This window comes from Rissa tridactyla, chromosome 12, assembly GCF_028500815.1.
Source record: "Rissa tridactyla isolate bRisTri1 chromosome 12, bRisTri1.patW.cur.20221130, whole genome shotgun sequence".
Taxonomy (NCBI): domain Eukaryota; kingdom Metazoa; phylum Chordata; class Aves; order Charadriiformes; family Laridae; genus Rissa; species Rissa tridactyla.
The window spans coordinates 3525604-3552819 of NC_071477.1; the positions used below are offsets into that span (position 1 = coordinate 3525604).

Sequence of the window (27216 nt, forward strand, 5' to 3'; positions counted from 1 at the left end):
TAAACAGGAGTTTTACTGGCAGAAAAGTGTGTGCTTTAAGATCCATTGAGCCTATTTGTTAGGATTTGAGCCACATACTTGGCGTGTCATGTTTTGTATAAGCTGTGTCTTGCACTGAAGCCTTCTCATCTCAAAAAAACAAATCTGAGTGAAACCTGTAAGGAGTCAGCCAATTTGATTGTCACTGTGGCTTGTTGCTTTAAGGACCCTGGACTTGTAATACAGAAATAAAAAAGATACTTTTTTTTTTTAAGGAAAATGGGCAATATTTCTTGTCACATGCATGTGAATATCAATATAACATCATTGTTTCCCCTTGAGAATGCTTTGCTGGTTAGATAATAGATTTGAAGAGGTACTCCTCCCTGGATTGACAAGTCAGAGGAAATATTTACAGTATGTTAATGCTTGACTGTAATTAACTATTGGGGGTGATACCTCTGTTTTTTTAAAGCTAATACTGTAGTGATATTTCTGTGTGTTGCAAGTGTGACATCTTCAATATGAAGGAATCTATTTGTTTTGTATTTGCACATCAAACTGAGACATGGAAGGAAGTGACAGGCAGGGTCCATAAATGAAAGGTTCCTTAGCTAAAACAAACCTGTGCATCCTGAACACCTCACACTCTCATTGATGAAGTAAAATTGAATTGCCTTTTTCTTCACTTATTTAAGTACTATTTGTTGGTAAAGATGGGAATGGAAAAAAACAGCCTTGAGTGTTGTGATAGCTGGAAAAATCTGAGATGCAACATGGTGAATAACATGCACATAGAATTGTCTGGGTTGGAAGGAAGCTTTAAGATTGAGTCCAACCATCAACCCAACACTGCCAAAACCACCACTAAAGCATGTCCCAAAACACCACATTTACCCGTCTTTTAAATACCTCCAGGGTTGGTGATTCCACCACTTCCCTGGGCAGCCTGATCCAATGCTTGATAACCCTTTCAGTGAAGAAACTTTTCCTAATATCCATCCTAAACCTCTTCTGGCACAACCTGAGGCCGTTTCCTCTTGTCCTATGGCTTTTGCTTGTTAAATGTAGGAAAGTCTGTCTAAATAACTGACCTGTTCTTTTAGCTTGAGTTAGAGGAAGTGACTGGTTGGTTTGCCAGTATGTCTCTCTATTTCTGCAAGATTTTCACTCAAACTGTATAACCTGGATCTTGCTATAAATCCAGTTAATATTAAGAATCTGTACCTGTCTACTTGGAGCACAGTAGCAGGTGCTAAACACCCACCCACCATGCCTAAATGGAAGAGCAGTATAGGCATATTAGTTTATCTGCTGCTTTTGTCTTTTTATTATTCTTTAAGGCACACAAGACCAGCATGGCCAGGAACACAGAATAAACTATAAAGCACCTAAAAACCTGTGTGTTTTGTGTTGGACTTGATTTATCACTTGCAGAGCAGCTGTTTGAGAGTGCAGCACAGAGACTTACTTTGGGGACTCACGAGGCAGCAGTGGTCTGACATGGCAGTCTCCTGCGGTCACCTGAGCAGAAGTCTGGAACTGAGCACTTGAGTTAACCCAAACAGTTACTCTAACACGGGAGTGTTTGGAAGATGATGTATGTGACCTAAACTCACCATCAGTCTTTACAGACGTTGTTTCATTGCCCTTAGGGCACCCAGTCTTAACTGCTTTGATTATTTTTTTTATTTTTTTTTTCACCTCTGTGCTTTCTGTGAAGCAGATGGGGAGCCTGGGACCACGTTGTAGCAGATTCTTATACCTATGAGGTGGAAGCTGTGTACATCAGCTGACTGTGCCTGCTGCTGTTTGTGGCAGATTGTGGTTGGGAAACCAGAACACTTGTTTATAGGTATAACTAATTACAGCTCCAAATGCAGATGAGAGGGGATTAGATAGGTACGTGCATACAAGGGAGCTATGGTGCTCACGTGCATGCTGCCTGTTAGCTTGTGACCCAGTTCTGGAATCATCTCCGCCAGCCATTGCTCTGGAAGTTCCAACTCTCATCAGATTTCCTGCCCTTATACAACTTGCACAGCATTGGTAAACTGTCATGTGCTCATCTGTTTTGTCTGGTAGCTTGTGTCTTGTGATTAATCTCTCCAGGTTCTTATCTGGGGCTAGTAGAACATGCAGCATCTCAGATGTCGGCTAATCTCTTGATGTCTTTTTCAGGGCAAGATGATGTAGTGAGGTGTTTTTACTGTGATGGAGGTGTGAGAAACTGGTCGTTCAGTGATGATCCTTGGAGGGAACATGCCAAATGGTATCCAGGGTAAGTCAGTCTTGGTTGACAAATGTTCCCCATAGCAAGACCAAAAGATATGCTGGAATAAGCATAAGATATGTGAAATAAGCATTCCACACTGATTTCTTCTTTTGCAAGACAGAAGTACCTCCAGTTGAGAGACAAACAAGTCACAGGTGTACTGGTAATAAGTGCTGCTTCTAGGCTCTGTTATTCACTTAGTTCTAGATTTTTCTACCTAGCTAGAGCAGGTGAAATGCTAGTCAGGTATGTTCAATCACATTTAACTGCATAAACTGTTGCAATAGTTGGTAACCTTGTGGAAATCCCTGAAATCTCAAGAGAAAGGTTCTGAATTCTCAAGGGCAAAGTTGCACAGCAAGGGACCGTCTTTAGATCCTAGTAGTGGGTCAAGACAGAAAACTTGTTTCTAGGTCTGCCACTTAGTCTGTACTGTCTTCCAAAAGTGCCTTCCTCCCACTCTCCCCTTAGGTGTGGAAGAATCAAATATTCACCTGAAAACCTAATCGTTGTATCTTCAGGTGCCTCTCCTCTCCTGTTTCTCCCTTTCTACTGTCCCCAAAAGGCAGTTGATGTGTCTGGTGTCTCTCTGCCTGTCTTATCACTTACAATAGTTTGCTGACTCCAGGACAGTCAGTTTCAGTCCCTTTAGGCTTCTTCTCAGGCATTGCCATGTCTTCTATTCCAAAGGCTGATTTATCACCAGAGTGTTCTGTGTTAATGATGAAACCTACTGGATGATAGCTGTCTAAGCTGTAACTAGTTTTTTAAAACAGAAGTGACAAAGCCTAAACATTTAGACCCTCTTACTTTAAAAGCAAAAGCAAATGTTCAAGTTCAGGTAGATTTACTGTCTAAAAATTCTATTAAACTAATTTTCTTTAACATGAAAGGGCAGCTTTGGTTTCTACTACTCGGAGGTACAAAAAGAAAGATATTGTAAATGTTTTTCTGTAACAGTTCTTGTGGTTTTTCTGTGAACTGGTCTTGTCGCGCTTTCTGTGATTTGTTCCAAAGGACGTTGTGACAGAGCTCATCTTGAGCCAAATATGAAGACTGAATTAAGGGGGCCTCTTATTGCCTTTTGTGCAAGGCGCAGGTGGTGGGGAAAGACCATGATACTCCCTCCTCTTTAATGAATAGAGCAGTTTGCTTATAACCCAAGAGCACACTCTGCTTCTAAAATTCAAGCTACTACTGCTATGTTCACATGAGATATCCTGTACTAATGCATTTAAATCTTTCTGCTTATAGGTGTGAATTTTTATTGCGGTCAAGGGGAAGAGAATTCATTAGCAGTGTTCAGGAGTCCTTTTCTAGCACCCTGCTATCTCCGGTGAGTCAAGAATATTTTGTGTATAGTGGATGGGGGTTTGGTAGATAAGGGGGGGTGTTTTGAACATGCGCTTCTCTTATGTGACCATCTTGTGACATTTTCAGAGAGATTCCTGGGATCAGACTGAACAAGATTCTTCTGCTTCCCAAGGTCAGTGCTGTAATTACACAGTGTTTTGTCTACTGGTGAAAGTGGTGTAGTCTTACTGCTTGTACCCCACCCCAGCAACTGTGCGCTCTGTAGACATGGTGTTTGTAAGATGTTTTCATGTTCTACAAGCTATTTCACTTTATTTTTAGGAAATAGTCTCTAGCACAAGAAGCAAAATCGTTTGCTCTTCTGAGACCTCTTAGTCTAAGACCAGAGACATTTAGCTAGTCTAGATAATCATGTGACTCTTGGGTGCTCACCTAACCTTCCTTTGACTTGTCCATGCTCTTGATGTTGTTGTCTGTCTGTAGAGTCTTTCAGACTACAGCATTTTAAACGTGCTTGATAGGAGACCAGAGAACAGCTAGAGGGTCTAATTGTTCATGAAAGTGGTGATCCTGGGAATCTATTCCCCTTCATCAGTTGCTCTCGGAAATTTAAGTAGGTGAAATTTGGCTCCCCATAACTGTGGCAAACTGATTTTTCTCACTTTCTTGAAGAGCCTATCCAATAGGATGAGCTTAAGAAAGATTTAAGCTTTTCAACAGGCTGCCAGATAAATTTCCCACTTCTGTCTTTACTGATGAATGGTTGAGCTAGATTATGAGGTAGGAGAGACTTCAATTGGGATGTTTCTCTTGATCTTCATAAAAGCGGTTTTAAGACTTGAGTTCTGGGACGTGAAAACAAAGATAAGGATTTTGAACTGGGGCCAAACGTGGGAGACTTGGTTCACTCATACAAATAGAATAAACCATCCAAAATTAGTCTCTTGGCTTTTATGAAGCTGCTTTTGATTACTTTCTTGTGAATTATGATTGGAAGTAAAAACTGTAAATCTGGATGTTGATCTAGCTATGTGGATAGCTTGAGGAATGTTCTAGCATATATTAATGCCATTTTATATATAACAGCTTCAGGGAGTGCTGTACTTCTTGCCCAAAGTGCTGCCTTTTTGGTAAAGTATCTGCTCGCTGCTTTACAGATCCTCTGAGGAATTGGGAATTACAGGCTCTTCCTTGTCTGGATCAGTTGACCGTAGTGCAGAATGTCCTGCAGATGGGCTTTGACCCCATCTGTTTGGCTAACCTGGTAGAGAATAGATACACACTGACTGGGACTTCCTACCTTTCTGAGTCTGAACTGATTTCTGATCTGCTTCAGTTAGACTGGGAAGAGAGCAACAGTGCAGAGGAAAGCAGAGGTATGCCTGACTCGCACACTCTTGGTGGATATTTAGCCTCTTATTCATTTCATCTGGAGCACTGTTGTGTCTTATGGGTCTGCCTTCTCTCTTCCTAGGCTGGAATTAAAAGTAGTAATGTATCCAAGCCTGCCTTTCTTGGAGAGGCTGAAGAATGAGATTTTGCTTTAAAAAAACTTGAAGGAACTGTGATTACTGGGGTATCGTAACTGTATCTACACCACAACCTGCTGGAGGCAGATATCCTTGATATATTCTGCTGCGTTTAGACCTGCAATAGTGGACAGCTGCACAATGTAGAGCTTGTGCACAAAATCACATCTGGTGCAGACAGACAGAGGCAGTTGTCTGAAACACAGGTTCTAGGATGGATAAGAACTCCAAGCCTATTTAAAATTGAATCAATGACTTCATCAGAAATAGCCATACTTCTTTTTTTGTTGGGACAATATATATTCTTCTTAACTTATTTATGTCTGTCTTGTGTAATCTGTTTTGTGGAGTCTGTTTGCCAAGCAAAGTTTATCAGAAGATGCAGTTCCACAGAGGCTTTCTCTGGTAGGAAGCCTGCTTTCCAAAGCTCCTGTCTGCATATCATGGTCTGCAATATCTAAGGAGGGAGAGGGGGCGGGAAAAAAAAAGTTTCCACAAAACCAAAAGTGTGATTCAATAGTAGCACAGCAGCAGGAATGAGCAGCTGATGGCTCCTGCTGTCTGATAGATAAAACAACTTTGCTGGGGAGACAACATGATGGGGACATGTCTTCGTAGGGAGGTTAACGTACGTAGTGACTAAAGCACCACAGAGAACATCAGCTTCACCAGGCTGAGTGTGTGAAGTTGAGTGGAGTAATGAAAGCTACTGAAACCCAGGATATTTCATCTTTTTAAACAACACTGTCTGAAGAGGGAGGAAAGGGGTACTGTTTAATGCCATCTTCTTTCCTTGTTATACAGATGCTGTTCAGAGAGAGACTGAAACATCAAGAGAAGAAATGCAGTCGGTGCAACAAAAGGAATCAGGTGCACTGGGCTGATAGTGGTGGTAAAATTGAACCTAGGCATAATTGGGATGACTTTTATAGTAATGGTATCAGTGGTTATAGTATTCTTTTTTTTAACCCTGAAGGGGAACGTGTGCTTGCTTGAATGGTAACTGAACACAGACACGCTTATTCAGGAATTGGGAGTTCCACTGTGAAGCAGACTGTTGTACAAAAAAAAAAGGTTTATCGGGATAACTTACACATTACAGTAAAAAGATGTTGATCTCTGTCCCTGCTCAGTCCAGCATGTGTAGATATGCTGAATCTTGTGTACATAAGCCAGAGTCTATGGTAGCTGTAGTTTTTCAGCTTAAATAAAACTTACCTGAGAGGTAGCTTTGCCATCTTCACAGTCAGTCTCTGAACAAAACAATGAGCAAACTGCAGTATGACTTCCTAGGATGACAGGACTGGCACTCTGGAGCTGTTATAATACTAACAGTTTGGGCTTTTTTTTTTTCTTTTTTTGGTAAAGATGAGTCTCGGATGAGCACAGAAGAACAGCTCCGACGTCTGCAAGAGGAAAGGATGTGCAAAGTGTGCATGGACAGAGATGTGTCTGTTGTGTTTGTTCCTTGTGGCCACCTGGTAGCTTGTGGAGAATGTGCCCTCAATTTGAGATTGTGTCCTGTTTGCAGAGCAGTTATCCAGGGAAGTGTGAGGACTTTCATGTCCTGAACCTTGATGTGCCCAAGGGGAAAAATAAGTTTATACAACTCACTCATAGCGCAGCTGAGGAAGAAAATAAGTAAATAGTTTGATGCTGGAGCAATCTTATTTGCAGAGTAGTTTGGCATAAGCATAAAAACTTACTAAGTGTGCCTCCTGTGCACAGTGTTTCTAGTAAGAGTTGCTGGTTTGCTGTACTCTTGCTGATCTTGCTGTAGGACTGCTCCAGAAAAACTCTGCTGGTTTCTTTTGTCCTCCAAAAAGAAGTTCTGTTGACAGAGATTGTCCTTCTCCAAATTCTTGCATTCTCAAATGAATCCCTCCTTTGTGTTGAAATCAAAGGCTGTTTTCAGTAGACTGTTCCCGATTCTCTTTCACTCATTTAGTGGTTGTTTAGAGACTATTCTGCTAGGGTTGATGGCTTTCTTCAGTAAGTCTGAATCAAAATGGGAGTATTATTATATAAAATGCATTCCGTTGAGACTAGAATACTCAGCAGCAATGTATTGTGGGGGAGGGAGAATCTAACTTTTTCTTCTGATCTCTGCTGTCTTCCCCTCCACCCCAGTTGAATTTTTAACAATTGACAAAATGTTTCAGTAATACTCTAATATGCATAACTAAGTGAAAAGCCTGGCCTGTAGCAGACCCTCCAAGCTCTTTACTTTCAGCTGACCTCCCCAGACAGAAAGGGAAAGGCTCTTTTGATAGTCAGGGTCACTAGATGATCTCCTGGAAGCTTCTTATGGAGCCTCTTCCCTGGCTGTTTGGTACTATTCTATTAGAACATAATTATGGAAACTTACCTCTTCAGGACTTCTGTTTTCTGGCTGAACTGATGATTCTTATTTTAAACGGAACATTCTGTCATATAGCCAAAAAGACAAAAGTTTTGTCCATACTATAGCTTGTTAACTGCAGGGGAAAGGAAGTATGTTTTTTAAACTAACTGTTTTTTTCATGGAATAAAAGGTTTTTCTTTATCTTACAGAGGCCTGAGTATCTGATTCTAGTAGAATGCCCTACTGGGGGAGGTGGTGTCCTAAAATGTTAGTGGCATCAGGTTGTAGATCACTTGAATGTCTGTCCTTCAGTACTACATGGACATGAGTGAGAGACGCAACTGTTCTTACCATCCATTAGCTTCCTTTGGAAGTCACAAGACAGCACATGGGCCCTCCAGACTCCGTTAGCTGCAAAAGAAGGGGTAAGGATGCAGGAGGGTAAGGAACTGATACATGAAGCTGTGTAAGCGGGGGATAATTCTGCAGCTGAACTCCATGCAGAGTTTTGGTACGTGGCTCTTAAACACATCTGTGGAGACTGGAATACTGACTCTGGACTTGCTTCTGTTTGGTTCCAGCCCTGGATACTAAACAGGGTTACAGGCTTTTCTCTGAGTAACTTTGTGATGTCAGTTATCCCGTCACCATGTGGGAGGGCAGATTTCTTCATCCTTGCTTCAGAAGAAGGTAATATTAATGCAGCTCTTAAGAAAGATGAGAGAAATTACTAGTTGAACAGTTTAAACTCTCCAGCTCTTGGAGGAATTCTTGGGTCTTTGTAAGACAGCAGCTTTCGTAGGGAACAGAATTGCACCACCATGCCAAACTAGGTGTTGTGTCTGGGTTCAAGCTATCATTGGCTTTATTTTGCTTCTGTAAATAACAGCAAAAGCATACAGTTTCAGTAGATTTGCTAATCTGAGAAGGGGAAACAAAGGCCAGTTCAATGTTGGAATAGTGTTATTTCCTCCTAAACTTCAGCTCTGTGTGGCTGCAACCTAGCCTGAGCAGCAACAGGGCTACAAGGCAGTAAATGTAACAGCTATTTCTGGGGCTTCTTTTATTTAACGCTTTGAAAATTGTGGCTTTTCCACATCTGGCCATTTTCTATGGGAGAATGTCCCTTCAGAAACAAGTACATGTTGTTGGGTTTTGGTTTTTTTTGACTAGCAGGATCTCAAGTGATGCCTAGCCCCAATAGAGGGCACTCCTAACCTGGCGATAAGGGAAACCACTCGAGCAAAGCCTTCAGCTGCTCCTTACTCTCACAGCATGCTGGAGATGCAAAGGACTGGGAGTCCCTGCCCTAACAGAACAGGCCATTGTGTGACCTTGCAGTACTTAAGAGTAGGTCTAGCAGAAGCACACCAAGTGGAAGGGTTGTCAGAGTATGAATGGTTCTGCTAATAAAAACTAGAGGAGTTAATTAAGTGTGGAATATGATCCTTGGTACCTTGTCTGTCTGTCTTCTCAGGCTGATTTTGATGATTTATGTCAGTCATTGATGCTAAATATTATTTATTTAATTGATCTTTACCATTGTGTATTAAAGTCAAGAGGCATGCTGTTAAGTGCATAGTTTGATTAGTCTAATCTTTAGAGTACTTGGCAAGTGTTTTTGCCAAGTTCTATTAGTAAATGTGGCTTGGTCAGTTTGAGAAGTATAGCGTTAAAAACATGAAGACCTCAAAATAATTCAGAAAGTTCCTTCTGACTTCATACTACCATCTAGAAGAATTCCTTCTGAAACTACTAGTGAAATGGTTCAGCTGTTCAAAGCTGAAACTGTCCTTTCTCCACCATCTGTGCTGAGTTTTGGTTGTTCTCAATCAAGGCCAATAAAGAATGCTGGTATCTCATGGACAACATTTCTCTCTGAGGAAAAAAAATCGTATTAACCCAAGAAGTGTAAAGGCAGTGTTTTCTGATGAGGAAAGGGAAGATTAATTTCAAAAGCCCCAAATAAATGAAATCTTTCATGGAACAATCTAATTGCCTAGAGGATACGTATTCTTCCATTCCTTGTTTTTTGTTTTTTTTCTCCTCCTGCCCCTCCAGGGAACATCATGTGAGCAAGTAGGAATGAGTGTAATACAGAAATGAAGTGAATCAAAGAGGAGGTGGAGAAAGTGCTGAGTGATAGTGTATGCACACTGCTACGCATGCTTTCTAAATGGTGTAGCTTGTGTGCCGCTATGATATTTTTTTAACTTGTAGTGGCACAGTACTGACTAATATGGGAGTTAGTTATGTTTTGTCAGGCAGAGCTGTTTTAAAGAGGGTTGAGCTTTTTCTTCCTCAAGTGATGAAACTAGTATCAACCAGCAACTGTCAGTTGTCTGTCCTGCTCAGTCAGAAGCTGTGGCTTCTACTGGCTAAAAGAAGGCAAAATACCTACAGAAGACAACATCTTTACTCGCAGCTGCACCTGATCAGAACTCAGGATGTTAGGTTGCAGTGGGTATCTGGAATGGATGTTGCACAGAATCAAAAAACGTTGTCTTAGTGCTTATACTTCTGGGTTTATAGAAGAGGATTTTGCTTCCTGGGCCCTTTGGAATGGGACAAAGAAAGGTGCATCATTCTGTCTTTGACTTAGCACTTAATGTTTTTATTTCTTTTAATTCTCCCCTCACACTTCCTCTCCTGGGCGTGGCTTCTGTCTTGACTCTTCTGAAAAGCAGTACTCAAAAATGCCAAGTAATCTCAAACAGATTAGGCAAGACACTAAAGAATTACAACAGCACTTGGAACGTACCAGCCAAAGAATGCCACGGATGGGTAACAAGGGCACATTCTCTGCTTGACACATAACATGCTGGGAGATATAGCTAACAAAACTGACACTGTTTTTTTTGTTTGTTTTTTAATTAATTGCTGCAGCTCATTAATGCAACTTAATTACGCTTATATTTCTCCTTTCCTTCAGCCCACTCCCTCCCCTCAAAATTATCCTGTCATGAAAACCCCCTTCCATCGGGATGTTCCCAGGCTTGTGCCTGGAATAAGCACAGCTGCTTGGTGAAGAAGGCAGGTACAAAACCATCTGTGATCCATGAAGAACTAGGCACTTTCCTGTGTCCTGCTGCAGGCTTCAGCTGTGTATATGGCTACACCAGTGTTAATTCAATGTAGATGGGCAAACCCAGAGTAAGCTACAGCTGCTCTGAGAATGGCTTGGCATATTGAAATGGGGCTAAGCTCCATGCTGAGTAAAGATTTGGTGCTTGTACTAGTTTTTAGCTGTTCAGCATTATAGGAGTTAGGTCACAGAACGCTGAAATCCAGGACAAATGCCTACTTCTAGGATGCTGACCATGTCTAGAGAATGAGGAAGGGAGTCCTGGAGGGGCCAGGGGGGAAAAAGGGAAGAGGTCTCATCTATAACTTTAAAAAAAAAAAAGGAAACAATAAAAAAAAAAAAGCCTAAATAACTCAAATGCAAATAGCCCCCACCTAGTTCTATACAGGCAGGGAGGAGATGAAGTTGTGTTAGGGGATTTAGGCTCTTCTCAGAACAAGGAAAAGGAGAAGGGGTAGAAACTAACTACAGAACATATGAAATGTCCCAGGGTGTTATGCAGTGCTTCCTTCTTTATGGATCCATGGCACAAGGAAGCAGCTCTGACTTCAGCTGTATCTCTTGAGAGAGGCTCTCGGTGAACTTGCTCTGCCTGAGGTCTTCAGGCCTGTGTCATGTAGTGGCTAGTACCAGCAGGCTATGGTAGGAATGGTTTGTCAGGGCACTTGCAGAATTAAAAACCAACTGCGTGGCCATTCTTCAATGTACATTCATTGCATTTGAAAAGAAGACAAGGAACAAAAAATGGAATGGAGTTCACCATCCTGCATTTCCTTTGCCAAAGATCCAGGCCGCAGGGGATTGTTTCCTGCAGCACCTTTGATGGTGGAGTGCAAGGTTTATCCATCCTCTGGCTCCTCTTTACTTACGCAGGCCTGTAGAGGGGGAGAAAAGGGGAAGGCAGGGCATCAGTGTGGAGCAAGTACCAAGTTGCTTACTTAAGATAACAGAAATGGTGTGGAAATAATGAGGACCTTTTCTCTTCTGCCCTCTCCCCGCCCAGTTCTGGACTTTAAATATGATTGACAGATGAGGAATAGGATTGAGAGCTCAGAAGTAATGTGGTTAATTAGTCTTCAAGTCTCAAAAGAATGCTAGCTATATACCAATGTGAATATACTGCAGTTAGGCTAAGCCAAAGTGTTAGATCTATGTATACTCAGCATTTGGAGCTGCATATAACTTGGTTAGGAATTTTAAAAGCTAGGGGTCATCTCTAGAATAAAGTAGCTTCTTGAAACTGCGCTGATGTGCTCTTTGTGTAGATGCAGCAGTATAAGCAGATCTACTTTTGGAGCCAGCAGTAAAGATGAGTGAATGTTTTCAGGTGAAACATCACCTCTTAAACATGCAGCTTCAGGTTGATCAAAACAGTTTGCAAATTCATGTTGATATTCAGCAAATTGTTTGTTTGGGAAAAAGTCTACCTAGAAAGAAAAAGCAGACGCATTTTGTTTTGTATGGTTTTTTTCTCTCCTCAAAATGAAGTGGGATTTTTATTTTTATTTTTTTTTCCCTGTTTAAGTAGAAGTTTGCTTTGTAAAGTATTCTGGTCATCAAAGTTTGGAAGGGCTGGGGGGAAAACAATCCTAAAAGAGTTCTCCCCTCCCTCCCCCAGTGTTTCAGTCTGGATTTTGATTTTTCTTTTTTGAATTGAGGAATGTTTTTTGTGTACTTGTACCTGTGAGTTGATATACTGAAGAACCTACTTTCAACATATAAGTGGTCAACCTATAAGTGGATGACTGTTATATGGAGTCTAGTCCGTTAATGCTGCATGCTCACAGCTGCTTCATACCTATGGCTAGCAGACAGACTGTACCACAAAAGAATTGATTAGACAGCGTTAACGTGAGCAATCACTAACTGGAGCCTTAGATCATTCAATTAACCAATACCTCCTGTTGCTACCCTGTCAATACTGAAGTCTACATCTGATAAAAGTCACACCCTACGTTACCCTATGGTCCTTTCCACTGGTAGATCTGAGGCAAGCAGTCAGTGAAATCTGAAATAAAATTAAAGCTCTTAAGCCATAATTGTAACGTAGTACTTGGGGTGCCAGATCACAGTGAGTGAACAGAGTGAACAGAAGCCTCACAACTGTGCAATTCACTGCTTAGTCTTAAAGGCAGTGAGATCTATTGTCCATCCCTCTATCTTTTAAATAAATAGAGGCTACTTCCTGTCATCTGGTGGGTTCTTGATTTAGCACTGAATCATGTACAAAATCATGCTTTGAGACCATTCTGCTTTATAATTGAGATTGCACAGTGCTGCTTTCTGAAACTAATGCAGAGAATGATGTCAAAAGACTGAATGGATGCAGCAGGCAGGAAGTGCTGACAAATGATCATGAAGATCTGTGCCTCCTCCTGTCTTGGCAGGTATTGCAGGGCACATGGAGATAATGGCTTTAGTCAGACCCTTCAAAGCTGTCTTGGTTAACCCTCCCACAGTTATCAGTGCAAGAATGCTTCCTTGCCTCAAATGATGAGAAATCCTTTACTACAGGTGAACAACAAAAGCAACCCTGATGTCCTGTCCTGTGCAGCATAAGAGGAGACAGTGGTGCAAGCAAAGCACAGCCTGAATTTGAGCTTTAGCTACAGAGGAGTAAGAGCTCAGCCTTTCCTTCCTGAAAACTCATTGGAAATGTTCTCTTTTGGCCTCAGGAAAAATACTTTGGTTTTCAGTAAGTGACTTATTATCCTTTGGCTAAGTACTCTGACACAGAAACTCATGCACTGAAGACTTTAACATATATTCTATCAAGATTCCTAATATATTATCGTTAAATAATTAGAGCAGTGCCTTGATTGGTAAGCAGCAATGAGATTAAGGGAAATTCTGTTACATAGTAAAACTTCCAGAACAATTTTTTTTCAAGAAATTTGAGTCTCTCTTACTTAAGCTTGTGACTCGAAATAGGAACTATCACAATCAAAAAACCCCTAGAGTCAATGAAATGTAGAACAGAAGCAGTTGTGGAACCTGAAATAGAAATAACTGTATTTATAGAACATAATTGTTGCTGTGCAAGTGTTGGAGGTGCTAATTAAGATGAAGCACACTTAAATCGTGCCATTGTAAGCAACAATTTTTGTTGTTGTTGTTGGCTTTTTTAAAAAAGAAAAGTAACACCTGACTTGACTTGATAATTTGTGAGGTTTTCCACTAACTGGACACTTACAACTGATGTCAAGGAGGTGAGTAGATTACCATGATAAAGCTGGGAGATAACAGGTACTTCCATACCACAATCCAGTTACCAGTAGTAGTTTGGATAACTGTTTTTTCCTCCTAGTAAGAGGCAAAGGTATTTAAGAACTTTGTTCAGTGCAACGGCTAGAAGCTGAAGACCAGAAATGGGGTGTACATTTTGAATACTGAATTTAGTAGGCAATAACCACTGAAGTAGGCTGCCAAGATACACAGCAGTCTCCCTTTAATATCTTTGAAATGTGACAGCATATTTAAGTTATCTAATTCTTAGGCTGTGTGCTTGATACAGGGGTTATGGGGTTTGGTCTTGGACTTAAGCTGTGCTCACTGGTCTAGGTCTCTGCCATTGTTCTGTGGGGCCTCCTTGAAAATTCTAAATTTAGAGAAATGAAGAAGAGAGACTAGGGAAAAATGCAAGCCAGGATAAGGGAAAGAGCACACTGGAAGGAGAGGAGAGTGTGATCTCATCAGAAAAGGATAGATAAAACTGGAGTGAATAGGATAATTCCATTAGGCAATGAAGGAAAGCGATCCTGTTAAAGAATTGTGGCAACAGGGCAAGTGTGTTGTCAGGAGAGCAGCTCACTACTAATAACAGGGTGATGCCATCCTAAAATGAAAGTTCTGGCTGCAGTTAGCTCCAAGTCAGTAGTTGTAGCACACATTTGGTTTCATTCAGCATTTCCTTCAACCAAAAGGAGTTAAAACCAGGAAGTCCATGTTCCTGATCCCTAGCTGTTCTATAAATTTAAACTTGAAGTTGGATGTATTTTTTGCTTTGCATCTTCTTGAACAGTACATAAAAAAGAAAATGCCTTCAGTCATCATAAAATGATTTTCACAGCTGGACAAGAGCATCTAGCACTCAGTGCCCCTGACTGCGAAACTCCATGGCATCATTAGTTGAGAATCAAGTATCCGTTCCTCCTCTCACTCCTGTTCATACATGTGGGTAAGAGGCAATAGCTAGGCTGAAATAAATAAGCGAAAATTGCTATTTGGTGGGTGCTGTGAAATTTATAGAGCGTCACCTTATCTACTGCCCAGCAGCACTTTTCACTTCCCATTATCCAGAAAGAAGTATTATATTGTGCTGGCAGAAGCTATCACTAGATAAGTGATGGTCTTAAGAATGGGACTGAAGAACATCACAATTATTTGCATACTTCATTAGTAGCTTACCATCTTACCGAGACCCTTGTAAGGAAGTTTTACATTGCTGGCTTCTGTTCATATTATAATCTCCCCATATAGAAAACTTCATTTATAAGTACTAGTGTCTTTCATTTTAAGAAAAAAACCAGCCCCCACCCCATACGGTAAAAGTGTGATGTTTCTTCAGCACACTGCTGTATCAGGCTAGTAAATCAGGGAGCTGCTTAAAGCTCCACAGCTTCTGCAGACTGTGGAAAATTCCATCCCACTGTGACAAAATGAGAGGGAAATCAATATTTAATCTCCTGTAGCATCCCTTCTAATAATGCTATAGAACCCCCAAAGTTACAGGGAATTTAACTGCTTTGAAAAACTTACTTGTTCTCCTGGTCTTGTGCTGCAGTGACAAAGTGGGCAGTAAGTCCACACTACATTAGAGGGGCACATCTACAAATCTATCTGGGGCAGTTTTTCTTCCCTCCTCCCCACTTTTCTCCCCCACCCTCGCGTCTTTCTTTTAGACAGGACTCTCTGGTAACATTATTCCCCCCAAAAAATCTCCTTTAGCAGCTGCTTTAAAACATTTCTGTGCCTTGAGCTGCCATCTTCCAGCTTGATTTCAAAAGTATCAAAAATTCAGATCTTATTGCTACTTTGAACAGATAATACTGGCTTTTATGTTTGAGAATCTCATTAGAGAACCAGCTTTTAAGTGGACTGTGTGAAAGTGCAAACTTGTGCCTTCAGCATTGAGAAGGGATTATCAGAGGGCAGAAGCTGGAGTTCAACAGTGGATATCGATTAGTGGTATGAGAGGAGCTGCTGTGGACAACACCCCTTTCTGCTCCCTGCTCTCAGCTGAACTCTTGGGATGCTCCACACATAGAAGCCTCTGTTCTTGTAGGCAACAGAATTAAAAAAAAAAAGAAACCTTAAGGGCCATCCTGCCCTTAAGTAATGCCATCCTGCATAGAAACCATCTAATGCTCGGTTTAATTTTATTCACGGGTGTGTTAGTTTTGTACACTACAGGTTCCCTAGAGTACAAGCAGATGCAGGGAGATCTTGTATCCAAGACAGGGTCAAGTTTTGTGGTGCCACCGTGAGCAGATTGTTGGAGGATGACAAAGACATGGCCACTGATGAAAACTGCATGGGTGGAAAATTGCAGAGTTCAGTTGCGACTGTCCATAGAGATAAAATATGGCTTAAATAACTAGATGTTGCATAGATTTTACCTCATTGAAGATCCTTCATTGAGGCTCTGCCTAACAGACTACAATATAACCTTGAGACAGAGGATCATATTCTGCTGTCGCTATGGCTTACTCTCAGCATCTACTGAGGCTGACCCTTCCTTCCTTACAACTCCTACCTTTAATTGCTTGGGCACCATTCACTGCTGAAAAGCCTCTCTTTGCTTTCTTCAAGGAAAAGGCATCCAGGAATTTGTTTACAATAACATCCTATAGCTGGCCCCACTGCTTCCTATCAAACAGCACTGCCATAAGCCAAGTATGGCAATCCCAGCTTCACCCTGGCAACCTGGGGCTAAGCAGAGGCAGTTTCACCCCATCTGGTGTCCACTTGTTCATTCCTTCCATGCCTGAAAAGCCTGCTGGAGAAATCAACCTGCAAGGAGGTAAAACCCCAAACCTGTGGCACTCTTGAGCCATCAAACTAAGAGGCACGCGTAAGCCTCTTAGCACAGGAGATGATACTTACAGGTATGTCTGCTTGAACAAAAGGTTGGTGGGTTTTTCATTGACATGGTAGAGAGGAAATGGATCAAATCCACCAATGAAATCAACTGAAAAAAAATCAAAACTCAAATAAATAAACAAACATGGCCAGAAAGTTGAAAGGAAATGAAAGAAAAAATTGGTGCATGTCGTGACATAACACAAAAAATTGTGAGAGAACAGAAAAGTGATTTTTCAAGTATGGATTGCCTGGTGGAAATCTCTGCCTATACAGACCTCTTTTCCAGGATCTCCTGGGATGGGCAAGTGTGCCAAGGCGGAGATTCAGCTAGCACAAGACTTAAAGCAGAGAGCTAACAGAAGACTCCTGAAAAACAAGAGGGCCTCCCTCAGCCTCCTTGGGTATTGCCGCCATGCTGTGACTTCACACGAGAACTGAGCTGACAAAGCCTCAGCCATTCAGCGATGTGCTGAAAGAAGGAAGCTGGGGAATGGCTCGTGAGTGAATGCCAGCAGAGAAGTTGGCAGCACAGCAATCCCCATGAAGACTATATAGTGAAGTGGGAATTTTCTTGCCCCGCTTGTCTTTCCTGCAAGACAGACAACAGCAGCTTTGGAAAACTGCAAATACCTCATTATCTTCAGCTCTGATATTTTTCACGTCCCCTCTGCCAACTCAATTTCTTTCAATTGCATACAAGTAGGAACAATGCTTCCCTTCTCCAGTATTCACATAAGGGCAACGTAACTAAACAAGGAAAGTTTTAAGTGACAATTCCCTTAGTAACCACAGAAGAATTTTCCAAGTCTCCCTCAGTTCCCCTGAAATTAGGCCAAGTCTATGTTACTGAAACGGCCAACGTAGTCAGGTCAGTAGGGGTATGATGTGCTGTGATTTGTGACTAACCTAGTAGGCCTTGCAAAAACCTTTAAAATAGATCCAGCTTTGACCACTTTTTGGTGCCAAGTTAGTGCATTTTGTTTGGAAGTGTGAAAGCTATCTGGTCCCAATGCCATTTAAAAATAACTGGAGAGTCTTATTAACTATATAAATGCCTGTTTATTTTTCTTTCCTGAAGGTGGCACTATTATTTTAAATTTTAGCTAAAAAGTTTTGGTATTTTTTAGTGAACAATAAAAAAGTGTTTACTAAATATATTGGAAGTGGAAAAAAAACTCCTCTCAGAATATATTTAGAAACCCAAGGACAATATAGTCTCACAAATTCCATTTTGATGGATAGCTTCATGCTGCTACTGTGATTTTGGAACAACTGTCAGTCAATGGGCAAAATCTGTAGAGGTTTTAAGTTAACTGGGGGGATAATTCCCAGTAGTTCCAGTGAGACTTGACCTTTTCTCAGCCACTTTTGAAAACATTTGAGTATTTTAAAATCAAGACAGGCTGCAGTTTTAAAAAGCAGATACTGACTATGTAACCTCAGTTGTGGAATGTATAAATTGGGAAACCTTAAAGAATTGCAATTTCCAGTAACTGTTTAATACTTTGAACAAACAAGGTATCATCTGAGCACCCAACCATGGAAACACTCAAAATCCAAGTCACTTAAAAAATCTTAACTGTGGTTCATTGTTGCAATATATTAAAGCACATTAGCACATCTAAAATATTCTTGCCCACAATTCAGCATTAGTAGATCCCTACTGCTGTGTTTTCTCATGAAAATCACGTTAGCATGAGCTTCCTGATTAATGTGCCTCAGCACTTATAATTACTTCATGCTGCATATCAAAGCAACATTTAAAGGAAACCACAAATGGAAGAGAAAATTAAAACCCAGCTCAAATTTGTTCAGGTCACTGGAAGGATCTACCACTGTGAGTGTGAAATATTGATGGTTTGTCATTGTTAATTATTCAAACTGGCATTTTAACTCCAAGCTGGGAAACTGGGAGGGAAAAGGAATTTGTTAGTGGAAAAAAAATACGTATCCTGAAAGTAAAACTCTGTGTTTCTAGATAATGTTTTCTTCTATGTGGTTGCCTCTCCCAACAGAACTCTCCTATAAAAATGAGCTCTATCAAGTTATTACTTTACAATATTCAAAAGGGGCTCAGAACTGAAGCTATTTAGCTAATAGAAGAGCTATAGGGTAATTTCTAAAATATTACTTACAGCGTAGCACTTCTGCTAAGTGCACTGCCAAGCTCTAAACAAATGATCAATAAAGTCAGTAGAATGACTTCAGCCACACAGGAAGCAAGAGAACAACATCAGGACAAGTCAGATAAGCAAATGCATCTCATCTCGCTCCTATGAAATCAACATTCTTCACATACTTTCAAACATTCAGTTCAAAGCTGTTGTTTTTCAGCTGAAATCCATGCCAGCTGCTCTTTAAAACAACAAAAATGCTTCCAAAAACCTAATGAATGTCTTAAAGAAGTGATACTTGGATGTAAAGCCTTTGGATTGGATCCCTACCTGGAGTAAACTGGCCTAGACCCATTGATTTCAGTAAGACTTTACTGATTCAAACATGCTGAGAATTCCAACACAGAAAAGCAACACTGCCAAAGAAATCGGATTTCATATTCACTTGAACCCTATGTGTCTGTTCTTTTGTTTGCAAAATTCTTGCTCTCGAAGGGAGTTTTAGAAGGGCAATGTAATCCAGGACCAGGTTATAGATATCTGGATAGAAGCCACAGACCCAGCCACCCATGAGATTCCTCTGAGTCTTTGCTCTTCTCTGACACGTCATGACACTTAAGATATTTGTATACCAAACATGAGAGAGTCAGCTCCTTCCTCCTTCTTGTAATTCAGATATAATATTCCTCTGATGTTAAATTAAGTGGTCAGGTTGGTTCTTGGCAAGAAGTCTCATGCTCTGCTTCATCCTCCCCTTGTGGCATATGATACTCAGCAGGTGGCCTACTTGAGTACCAGGCTGTACTCTCTGTTGTAGGTACTCCTAATTACAATGGAATTATTTCAGTAGCATTAAGCTATATAAGCTTGAGAACAGAAGAAGCTGCCCGGTTTCTCTAAAGCCCAGTCTGAGTGAGTAGCCAACATCAAGCTGTTTTGGGCTGAAAGAGTAGCAGAATTATAGCATCTAACACATGGTGACATGGGGGAAAAACCTCACAGTCAGAACAGCTGTTTCTTGGTAGGTAGTGCCATATCACATAGACGGAGAGACGGAAAGAAGTCTGATGGCAACTCGGTCCTGATAGACAAACATCTGAGAGAGAAATAAAATTTAATAAAACCTTTGCCAAGGGATCTGTTGATAAATACTTACAGCTGTCTTCTTCTTCTGTAAAAACACTAACAACGTAACAGGCGTAGACAAAGCCCACTAGCTGGAAAACAGAGAGAATAAATCATTTTAGCATCAATCTTGCGAGACTGGTCAAAACCCACTTGGCATGACTTCAACAGCCAACATTTACAGTCAACTTGGCAGTATTACTGTAATGGTGGAACCAAGTCATGTTTTCTTAAGGTAGGGGGTGCAGGTGTAGGCTTAAGGGAAGACACTGCTGGGAGTGTACTCAAAGGTCCAAATAAAAACTTGCAAGACCCATCCTCACCTTCAGAGTGGCATCCTGCTGTTGCTAGAATGATTGGCAAGAAGATGGGCTTGCTTTGCTGGCATTGAAACTACCGTGCTAAGTTTACTGTCTGTAAGAAGGTATGAGGATGCTGGGGAGTGCCTTATCTAACATTTTAGACAGACAGCTACGTACCAGCCAGATACACAGACATTCAGGGGCAGGTTTTATTAACAGAGGTCCAGGGACAACAACTCATCAGCTTTATATTCCTGTCATAAGGGGTAGGCAAGGGAAGAGAAATTACTTTGGTGCAGGAGCTACCAACAAGATACGAGTAGTTTTTATGCTGATGAGATACAAACTTAGTTAACCATAGAAATGGTGATGTACTGGCAACAACATTCAGAGACACTGAAATCTTTAGTAACTTAGGCCTGGAGATCAAAAATTCATTGGAAAAAAATCCCTGTCTTACTCTAGCTCTGCAATTTCTAAGGTTCTTTCTATCTGTGCAGAATAAACACCTCTGCATGGACACATCAAGCGTTGGGCCTGCAAAGTAAATGGGCCAGAGCATGGTGAGAAACACACAAGATGTTAGCAGTGGTCTTAATTCACAAATTGCATAGGTTAGCAGTAAATTGCCACCTTCTGGGAAGCAGACAGAAGCAGGGAAGGAGTAGTAAAACAACAGGGTGCCTCTCAAATAACAGCCATCCTAGCATGATGTGGCCCTCATGTCAACCCATTGCTCAGAGCAGTCTTTAGAGCAGAAAACTAGAGTGAACATTAAAAAAAACAAATTTAAAGTAGCCTGGTGGGTCTGTCCTTGGTAGTTTGCAGAAGCTCTAAAGCATCAGAACTGTCTCATTCAGCTTCAGTAGCAAGTTGTTACTCAGCCAGAATAGAGTAACAAACTTCTGGTACTACGGGAGGTAAGCATTCTAGACCCAGCAGGGTATTGTTTTGCTTTGCCTTCTTCCTGTTAATCAAATATCCTCTCCATCCTTCATTTTACATCTTTACATAACACCCCACTTAGCAAGATCTTGGTTGACAGTAACTGTATTAGTAAAGTTATTGTGAGACATAATTGTTTTCCACTGTGAACTCAATTCTTTTGAACAAGAGTTAGAATGTAACATACAGTGACTCACTCTAAGGGAAGACAGAATGATGCATGGTAGAGCTTGAAAAGTAGAGTCCATTCATTTTTAATATGACAGAAAAATACATCACACCAGAAAACAAAAGGCAAGATAATGAGATTTCTAGTGGGGAGTTATAAGGCATTCATGATTTCTCCAGCTCTCCCCAGCAAAACACACCTTGTTGGAAGGAAATGGAATGGTTTTTTTAGCATCACTAAACCTTGTATTTCCTTTACAATTTTCTGTAATGATCTGAAAGACAAGCCACCTCTCTCCTTTCCTCTTGGGTGAGCCTTATGGAAGCATGTCCCAGTACTGCAGTGCAGGGGACGTAGTTCTGTGGACTCACTCGTTCCCCTGCTGTGCATTTTTGAAATGCTTCATACTAAGTTTCTATGAGCTACAGAAGATTTCATGCAGAAAAAAAAAATAGAAATAAATCCTTCTGGGTACGATGGTAACTGCAAAGCCACATGCAATGGCCAATCAAATTTTACCTGCTGACTTTTAGAATTGTCTCTGAGTACAACAGTTGCTCTTTGATGTCAGACACACAAAAAAAGGCAAAACAAAACAAAAACCAACAAAATAAAAATCAGAATAATCAGAGATTTTTTTTCTCTTCTATTGCTTGTTCTGTACTAACATAAAACCTGGGATTTTTTTTTTTTCCTTTCTGAAGTTTGGGGCAGTTTTGGTGGCCGCGCAGGAGGGCAGCGGCCCCGGCCCAGGAACTGGCCGTGGTGCTGACGCAGCCCCGAGGCCTCTCCCCGCTGCCTCGCGTCATGAGCAGGCTTGGCTGCGAAATCAGCAATTAGCGCTCATCAGCTGGGCTGTGGTAGCTAATGACGCCAACACTTATAGATGCTCTTGGGAAAACAGAGTGCTCCTGGTTAAAGCCGTGCCAGCATTCAATGAGATGTCTAGCACCCGTCTGCGCACTCTGGTCTCCAATGTAAGTGCGTTTGCACTCAGCCTAGGATCAAATTAGGAGTGTGGTTACATTCTTTGTACTTGCTCTAGCATTTCTATAGCTTGAAGGTCTAGTCTTTTACATTTTATAGGATGTAAGGTCAAATCATGCAATTTACATACTCACAAGTATCCAAGCAGGAAAGATACACCTTGAATGCATGCCCTGTTTCCAAGGGAACTCTAGGAAGGTTTTCTCATTCCCCAGACTTTCCATCAAGCCTCAGAGTAGGAACTTTAGGATAATAGCCATGCAAAGTGGCAGCCCTGAATCCATTCACTATTATTATACTCTAAAACATATACACACAAACGTTATGTGATATCTGTGTCAGGGAACTCCTGATAGTATTAACAATGAAAATTACTTATCTGCCCAGTTTATGGGCAGAGTGCATGAAAGATTATCAGCTCTACTGTCACGGGGAACCTGTTAAACCTCTGAAAATTGTTCATGGTTCAGAAGCACCAAGCAAACAGCAAGATTGACTTGGGCAGTTTGTTTTGCACATAAATTAATGCCTCATAACCCTCAACCATCATTCCTCTCAGCCAGTACATTTTTCCTTTTATGACTAAAGTGACCTTTTGCATTCAGAAAAAGCAAAACAACCAACAAAAAGCTAGTGAATTAAGGGAACCTAAATCTCTAATTCCAGCTCCATTGGAGTGGAGGGTTTTCTTTTTCATTTCTTCTGTTTCCTGGATTTGTTTCAAAAATTACCTGCTTAGTGTTCAAAATTTACTTTTAATTGACTTTATAATCCATTCCTTCTTTACATTAATTTCATCAATAAAAATTTGTTTATTTAATGGCACTTTTTTTTCAAAGAAGTTTTGCTAGTCTCGTGACCTGGCCAGAACAGGAGAGTTTCAGTGGCAAGGAAGGAAGAGACAGAGAACATAAATATGAATTGCATTTTTATATGGACTGACCTAAAATATAATTAAATACATCACCTCAGGGATGAAATGAACTCCTGGGATGCCCCATGTCTTCCGCATGAATTAGGAATGAAATATAGCTACAGAGGAGAAATGCCACTCCTGTTGTCCACTCCTTTTCACTGGAAGAGTCTACTGGAATGTGGGGTGAGCAGACTCCAAGAGACACCGGTGATTCCCTTCTGACCACATCCTTGATGAAGATGTATCAAGCCCCCAAAGATTAACAAGTTTAGCAGCAATTACCATAGAACAGAAAACTTCAGAGACCAAGAATTTGGAAGTAATTTCACTCTTGTTCCAAGTGCCATCTTGGTTGGTGATTTCAATATGAAAGAGAGTTTTAAGCTCTCCTATCCCAGGGAAATACCAATAATTCTTAGATCTTTGTGAATTACATAGGGGAGGTGGAAGAGGAGGGAAAACATCAGTGATGTAAAATGACACTAAGCTATTGCTCTAATTCCCCAAAGAATGTTCTTGGGCTTTAGCCCCTGCTGCTGTTTCTCCACTTGTTCTGCATGTTCAGTACCAGCTTCCTCCAGGCTGCAGAAGTATCAGATTAAGCTTTTTATTAGGAACACATGTTGTAGGCAGGTGTGTTCAGTCAGCCTGTCAGACAGCCTGGGAACACACATGCTGCCAAACAAAAGAGGATAGAGCTGGGATGTCCCAAGCATTCTGCAGGTAAATCAGCAGAGCAGGAAAGACAGGAAGAGACAAGTGTGCCCAAAGGGAATGAGGAAAACTAAGTCTGTTCATCCCTCTGCCCCTCATTCATCTGAGGTTAACTTTTTAATAGTGAGTTGAAAAGTGTTCATAAAATAGCAGTATTGAACGAAAGTGCTGGAGCCAGAAAGACTGAATTACAGCAGGATCTATAGAAAGGGACCAGCTGGCTGCAAGTGTGCAAAATACATGAAGGATGGGAAGGCAAATTATAGGAGGTGTTACTGTTGCTTGTGTAAAATCTTAGCTTGAGTCTACATCTGTCCCAGTGAGGTTTCTGAGCTCTTCAACTCTTCTCTCAATACAAAAACTTGCCATTGGCTTTTCCACCACCGAGAATATGTGCAGAGTCTCCTCCTTCAGGACAGATGTATTGTAAATTTCACTTCTAATCAGAGCTAATGAAGTGTGTATGCTCTAATCAGTGCGAGAGGGGAGAAATGAAGAGATCTCTGCTACAAGAAAGCAAAAAGCCAGCTTGTGAGAGAGCTATTGTGACCAGAGAGGCAAAAAGAGGTGAAGTCCTTTGATTCCTTGACCTTCTTTACTCTTTGGATGCAAATACAACCACTGAAAATCTAGCTTCTGCCAACAGCAAAGCATCTCTTGCACGTTGCTTTTCACATAACATCTGCTGTCAAGGCTTGCATTGCCTCCTTCCTGGGAACCTTCCAACCTGTCAGTCTGAGTGAAAACAGCAGACAGGCAGGCAATGAGTTCTCTCGGTTGGGAAGACATTTACAATTTCCATCCCATTCAATGGGGCCTCAGGAAAAGCCTAACCCTCCCCACTCCCAGAACTACCATATGGACAGCCCAGAGCTATGCCAGGTATTTCAGAACTAGAAATCACTCCTCTCCCTGCTGGATGGCGAGTTGGGGAGATGCAAGATGAATCCTTCCTAAGATAAAAACAAAGCAGATTTCTTTTCTTGACAAACTAGGTGCTGTTGCATTTCCTAATTGGCTTGGTAGGATTAGTTTTACAGTGACATTTCTATACCAGTACAGGCTTTAAGATGTTACAGTAAGCTTTTTCCTCCAACGTGTTCTGTGCTAAAGCACTGAGAAAGATTTTCATACTGGGCCCTACAGCTACTTGTATCAGGCACGGTGACTGATGTGCTCAAGTTTGATCGCATTCCAGATTAAAGGAGTTGCTTTTGCCTTCAAGGAGTACAGACGAGCTCTGAGCTACAACAGACTGAGACCTTATGTATCTTCAGATGCATGCCCAGGAGCAGGATAATACAGTCAGCAGGAGTCAAGATGACAGCCAACACTGTGCTCACCATATGGGTTCAGGTTTGCTTTCCCTCTCCTTTGGCATGCAAGACTCAATTCAGTGAGCTTTACCCCAAGTACATAATACGGTGCACTACAGTTCCTCAGCAGTCTCAAGGAACTGGTATTTCCAGAAAACAACCACATTGTCCACAAGAACATGGATTTCACACCACCGTATCTGGAATAAGAAAAACACAAAACACAACCCCTGCCCCGAACCTGACAACTTCTAAAAACCATTAGGCAAAGCAAAAAACTACAGGAAGCACGATTTTGGCTGTCCCTTGCCCTTTTTAACAGGGAACAGACTATTCTTGTCTCAAATGTGTGGCAGACAAGGAGGGAAGTAGGTCATGTCCCTTGCTGCATCCCCTCAGCCTTCAAGTTCCTCGTCATGTTTTTTATACTATCGATCTGGTCTCCCTGCCTGTTGGCAGCACAGCACCTGCCAGGCACTCTGGGAAGGACAACAGCCTGTAATAAAATCTGCCTTAAAATGAGATAAAGAGAACAGAAAAAGATACTGGCAGAGATCAGAGAGTTTGACCCTCAGAGACTAAAAAGGGAGAGAACGGGCTGACTGTTTTCAGGCAAGGTCTGAGTAAGAAAGTGAAAAGGCTTGCTTTCTGCCTTACCTCAGCAAAGCAGAGACGAAAAGCTCTATTTCGCCCACTACATGACAAAATTATATGAGCATTTCAGAGCTGGCAGGAGTTACAGGCCTGGGGCTTCAATACTCTACCTTTATTACAGGACAAGCAGAAATTTAGTTCACTCTGCGTAGCTCAGCCCATATGGCTTCCTTGCATACAAGTATTTTAGCATCGTTTCCAGGGTTTAGAATTCAGAAATCCACTGCAAGTTAAATTTCAGGGAGGAGGAGAGAGAAAATATTTACCTAAATCCTGTTTTATCTTATAGTTCCCTCCTCTGCCTCCCCATCTGGCCCTTTGTAGGCCTTGCAGATGCACAGAGAACATTGTCATGTGCCTTTGGGAAGAAGCAAAGGAGAAAACCCAGAGACACAGACTCATATCATATCCTCTTAGCTCAGGGCCATGTGCCTAAGTGAGTAAGCTGCCATAAAACAAACTCAGGACCATTTGTTGGCTGAAGCTCTAGCCTGGGGCACAGGGGCTCCTGCCAGCTCAGGCATTTAGGAAGGATGCTAACAGTGACATATTTCTGCACTTTAAAAGTCTGGGATGTTGTGATTTTAAAATCTGTCAATTGTTTCACCCAAGTCAGGAGCAGCACCGGTTCAGCAGCATTAATCCCATTCCAGCTAACGGCCCTTTATAAAAGGACAACAGGCTCAATTCTTCTGGATAAGTTGGTTTGCCTTGCTCACGCACATGGCTCGAAGCAACTCGCAGACAGCTTAGTGCGGATCATTTTCCCTGAAGGAGAACTAACCAAATATTAACAGCCAGCACACACACCAGGGAGTCCATCCAACTCAGGAAACAGGAGCTTCTCTGTCTGCCTCTTTTTTGTGACACGGCAAGAGAGCAGTCAGAGTCTTCCCCCCTCCCCGCAGTTCACTGGGTCACACAGATCATCCCAGCTAATAGGAAATGCAGGATCAAGACAGTGGAAAGTTGTACCAAAAATGTGCAGAGAAGTACTGAAACTCCAGAAGCTTGGAATTTCTCTATTTGTTATCCTGTAACATTTAATCGGGGCAAGTTACCCTTCTTTTTTAAGCCAAAACTGAAAGATGAAATGTGAACGTTTCACCAGTCCACATCCATTTGTACATAAAGCCATTAACCACAAAGTAACAAGCCAAAACAGATTAGAAAGATGCAGGCTGCTAGCTCTAATGCAGCTACAAAATGCAGGAGTACCAATGAAGTAAGGGGCACAATGGACATTTTGTTTCAGTTAATTTCACAGACAAGTGAGAAGCAATTAATTAACAGTGAACATTAAGGACATTGAATTACTGCAGAGTATTTTAAAAAGCCTGTGGAAGACGCTGATGAGGAAAGAG

At 41.4% G+C, this 27216-nt stretch overlaps 2 protein-coding genes across 5 annotated transcripts in view; one reads left to right on the forward strand and one right to left on the reverse strand.

Moving 5' to 3' along the window:
• The window catches only part of BIRC7 (baculoviral IAP repeat containing 7), a 52359-nt gene that overhangs the window by 10096 nt on the left and 15047 nt on the right, over positions 1-27216 (forward strand). For 2 of the 3 annotated variants that reach the window (XM_054218611.1, XM_054218612.1), the window contains exons 3-7: positions 2161-2260; positions 3509-3590; positions 3695-3740; positions 5902-5967; positions 6466-6715. In XM_054218611.1, the coding sequence (XP_054074586.1) occupies positions 2161-2260; positions 3509-3590; positions 3695-3740; positions 5902-5967; positions 6466-6668 (497 nt within the window). In that variant the 3' untranslated portion in view covers positions 6669-6715. Of the gene's footprint in view, positions 1-2160; positions 2261-3508; positions 3591-3694; positions 3741-5901; positions 5968-6465; positions 6716-27216 lie in introns of those variants that run through there. The other variant, XM_054218613.1, reaches the window with a different exon arrangement.
• The window catches only part of NKAIN4 (sodium/potassium transporting ATPase interacting 4), a 55765-nt gene continuing 36201 nt past the window's right edge, over positions 7653-27216 (reverse strand). The window contains exons 5-7 of one of the 2 annotated variants that reach the window (XM_054218614.1): positions 19881-19941; positions 16632-16716; positions 7653-11401 (exon numbers count right to left, since the gene is read on the reverse strand). In XM_054218614.1, coding sequence (XP_054074589.1) covers positions 11392-11401; positions 16632-16716; positions 19881-19941 — 156 coding nt within the window. In that variant the 3' untranslated portion in view covers positions 7653-11391. Of the gene's footprint in view, positions 11402-11429; positions 11954-16631; positions 16717-19880; positions 19942-27216 lie in introns of those variants that run through there. The other variant, XM_054218615.1, reaches the window with a different exon arrangement.